Genomic DNA, 3996 nt, shown 5'->3' on the forward strand with positions numbered 1-3996 from the left:
TTTCTGAAGAAGGGTCTAGGCCCGAAACATCAGCTTTCCTGCTCCTCTGATGCTACTTGGCCTGCTGTGTTCATCCAGCTCTACACCTTGTTATCTCAGATTCTCCAGCATCTGCAGTTCTTATTACGTCTGACCATTTAACTGGATTTTTATTTAGATCAGCTGTGATTTGGATGTTGCTTAAGCAATTTAACTGTCCAAAATGGGATATAAGTGGACTTTCCAGGGCATGCAGTCTTCTCGATACAAGTTCTCTTACTCAATTTAGGTTCAGTGGGACTATTTTGCTTTCTTGAGTCTGCATACCAGCAGCAACTACAATGGCTTGTTGTCCCAGACCCTGAAGAAAATTTTAACCTTTTGGCCAAGCCTTTGGCTTCACTCACGTGATATTCCCCAAGCTCAGTCAGACTGACAAGGGTGTCCACTTCAGAATACCCTGCAACTCATATGCTTCACTTGGCACATTTTCCAATGATAAAGCTAGTTGTAGTGCCTGTCTGAAGTCCAGTTGGGCTTCAGCTGTAGGTGCTTTTGCATGGTTACGTCATTAATCCCACTTACCAAACAGTCTCTCAGCATCTCATTAAGGGTTAAGTTAAAGTCGCATGCTTCTGCCAGTCACCTTAACCCAGTCAAAAATCCCGATACAGATTCCCCGGTTCTCGAATTGCTAAGTTAAACTGACAGTATCTCAGAATAAGAGGAGGCTTGGGGTCATAATATTCCTTAACTAAATCCATCACCTCTTGAAAGGTTTTAGTATCTGGTGCCTCAGCGAAAGTTAGGCTTCTAATAAGCGAAAAAGCTGCAGGTCCACAAACTGCCAGGAGAATGACTCATTGATTTTCATCTGCCTGAACGTCATTTGCCCCAAAACAGTAACACATTCTTTCCACATACTGGGCCCAGTCTTCGGCAGGATTGAATGAGTCAAGCTTCCCAAATAATGACATGATGCCAGAAATGCTAATTTCAACTCAAAGACAACTGTTGTGAGCGAATTTCTTCAGGAGCATGCTTTTCTCTCATTGCCACTGAAATAATTCCACAGAGTCTGGTATCCTGTCACCAAGTCACCCTTTATATACATGTGGAGAGTTCTTCACATTGATCCAACTCACTCAGAAAAGCTGTGAGAATGAACAGGATGTCCCACACTCCTGTACTTATCTGTCAGCCAGGGTCTCCCAGATTGGACCAGATTAACAGCCCCAATCACAGAACTCATATTCTACGATTTCCACCTGGCTCACCTTGCTACAATCACTACAATCGTAGTCAATTATGGAGAAGGCTTCAAGGGCCAAATGGCCTGCTCCTGCTCCTATTTTCTATGTTTTTAGCAGATTAGTTGTCTAACAGGAAGCAGAGGGTAGAAATAAATGATTCCTTTGTGAATTAGCAAGATGAAATAAAATGAACGGACTACCACAGGAATCAATGCTGAGTCCTCAATTATTTATAAACTATATCAATTACTTAGATTAAAAGATTGACTGTATGTTTGCTAATTTTGGAGATGCCACCCAAAAAGGGAGGAAAGTTAGTTATGAAGAGGAAGTAAGGACATTTATAGCTACAGATAGTTTAAATGAGTGGGCAAATTTTGTCAAATGTATATAATGCACCAAAGTATGAACTTGTCCACTTTGGTAGGAAGAAAAACAAAGCAACATACTATTTAAATTGGAAGGACATCATCTTTTCATTTTTCTGTATTTTTGAATGGTGAACCAAAATGCAAAAAGAACTCTGCTTTAAACCAAGGACTTTAGAAGGATTTGTTGTAATTTTAAAACTCATTGTGAGTTGTTTTGACACTGTTGCTTTGCATGGGAGGATTTCTGGACTCATCAGTGTGTATTTAGGGCAGCCTGTCGATTAGTTTTCCAATCAGGGCTGGTTGTGTGGGTCAGGAGTACTTAGCATGACAACAAATCTCTGATTGGCTCCTGGGCAGATGGACTACATGTAATCGAACAATATATGGAGGTGTAGGCCTCCAGACTAAAAAGACAGCAATGCTCCTTCCTTGCAGAAAAGTAACAAAAATTTGTAACTTCTCCCTATTATCACTCACCATTTTCTAATAAGCTACTGTCTCTGGCAGTGACTGAGAGACCAACAGCCTGTATCTTGAGTTAGGAAATGAGGGGACTTGGATGGAAGATGATCAGAAAACAGAAGGACTCAAAAGAAGCAAAAGGGCATGTCACTGAATCCTGTGGTCTGGTGCTAATGAGCTGTGTTCCCCCAATATTCCCTTCTCTGCTCAAAATATTTGTTTTTTTTGTTTGTCTGTCCATCTACATGTGTATGGGGGATTAAGAAAGGGTGGAGTTTAATGAGCTATATATCAATAATTCACAGTTTATTTGCCTGTGGTTAGAACTGATTTATTTGCAATAAATAGTGTTGTTGTTAAGTGAAGAAATCTGTTAGCCTGAGTTAAATCATGCAGGAAAATTGGGAACTTTGAGTAATTTTATTAAACCTTTAACTTTTGTGATGACCTGTGGAGTAGTGGGGCTTGGATACCAACACACTTTCCCAGGTGGGATGAGACAAAATGGAGAGAGTTTGCAGAGCTCTGAGGTACAACGTGATCAAGGTGTCCGAGTACATGAATTACAAAAAGTTAGTTTGCGGTTACAGCGAGTGATTTGGAAGGGAAATGGAATCTTGTTGTTTGTTGCAAGGGGAATGGAATATAAAAGCGGGGATACAATCAGGAATTGCTGGAAAATCTCAGCAGGTCTGTCAGCATCTGTGGAGAGAATGCAGATTTAACGTTTTGGGAACAGTGACCCTTCTTCAGAACAGTTCTATAGACTTCTATAGGTCCTTTATCTAAAGCCTCAAGAACTGGAAAGTCTGCACTGACTGAGCCTGTCTCATCCTTTCCTGACATTAAAGACTTCCAGTATCAGTCTACGAACTGCGTTGATCTAATTTTTAACCCACTGCTGTGGCCCCTCACTAGGTGGGAATAATTGTTATAATTGTTTCCTTTTGCAGGAAGGAATGTTCTAGGATGCTGAAGCTGAGAATCTTGAACATGATAGCTCCCTCATACTTTCTTGGAGTTTCCATCACCACAATGATCCTTCAGAGTTTTGTCTTCATTCCCACAATCTTTGCTGATGACTTCAGGCGCCCATGGTCTTACTATGGATGCCACTTCATTTTCTTTCTCTATATCTCAGCAAATGTTTTGGGAAACTACTTCTTGATCCTGTGGTATCCATCAGAGAGCCTTCAGTCCACCAGCAGCCTCGATGGGAGTGAACTCCTGCAGCCGGGTAGCCACTTCTGTAAGTTGTGCAGCAAAGTCATCCTGCGGAGGGACCATCATTGCTTCTTCACTGCCAACTGCATTGGGAACAGGAACATGCGTTACTTCCTGATGTTTGGCTGGTACACTTCAATCGTCTGTCTCTATTCCTTGGTGGTAGGTGTAGCATACCTGAGTGTGGAATATCATCTCTCCTTCGAGAATCCCCTCACCTTCCTCACTCTCCTGCCCCTCTCCTTCTTCCACTTCTTCTTCAGTATGATCCCGTCATTTCAGCTGTTCCTCGTGTTGATGTTGTACATCTGGTTGGGGATTGGACTCACCTGTGCTGGGTTCTGCTGCCAACAGATCCTCCTGGTGGCTCGAGGTCGTACCTGGTACCATCTGAAGAAAGGGATGCCTGCAGTACGCTGCACTCCATGGGGTGTTAATCTTCAGGATGTCTTTGGGAAACGTTGGTTGCTGGGACTTTTCTTCCCAATTCCAACAGTTCCTGTGGACCCAAAGGACAAGTAGAATTGAATTCTCTTACCATTCCCCATGCTTCCCAAACTCATTGCCCTGACCCCCTCAGCATTCCCCATGTTTCCCAAACTCACTGCCCTTACCCCCTCAGCATTCCTTATGCCTCCCAAACTCACTGCCCTTACCCCCTCAGCATTCCCCATGCTTCCCAAACTCACTGCCCTTACACCCTC

The 3996-nt window shown here is 42.8% G+C and overlaps 1 protein-coding gene across 1 annotated transcript in view; it reads left to right on the forward strand.

Annotated features, from left to right (window-relative positions):
* zdhhc22 (zinc finger DHHC-type palmitoyltransferase 22) overlaps nt 1-3814 on the forward strand; it is a 4566-nt gene extending 752 nt beyond the window's left edge. Inside the window, exon 2 of the mRNA XM_048600345.1 lies at nt 3037-3814. Coding sequence (XP_048456302.1) covers nt 3037-3814 — 778 coding nt within the window. The remainder of the gene's footprint in view (nt 1-3036) is intronic.
* The last annotated feature ends 182 nt before the right edge of the window (nt 3815-3996 follow it).

This window comes from Rhincodon typus, chromosome 8 (assembly GCF_021869965.1).
Source record: "Rhincodon typus isolate 14 chromosome 8, sRhiTyp1.1, whole genome shotgun sequence".
Classification (NCBI taxonomy): Eukaryota; Metazoa; Chordata; class Chondrichthyes; order Orectolobiformes; family Rhincodontidae; genus Rhincodon; species Rhincodon typus.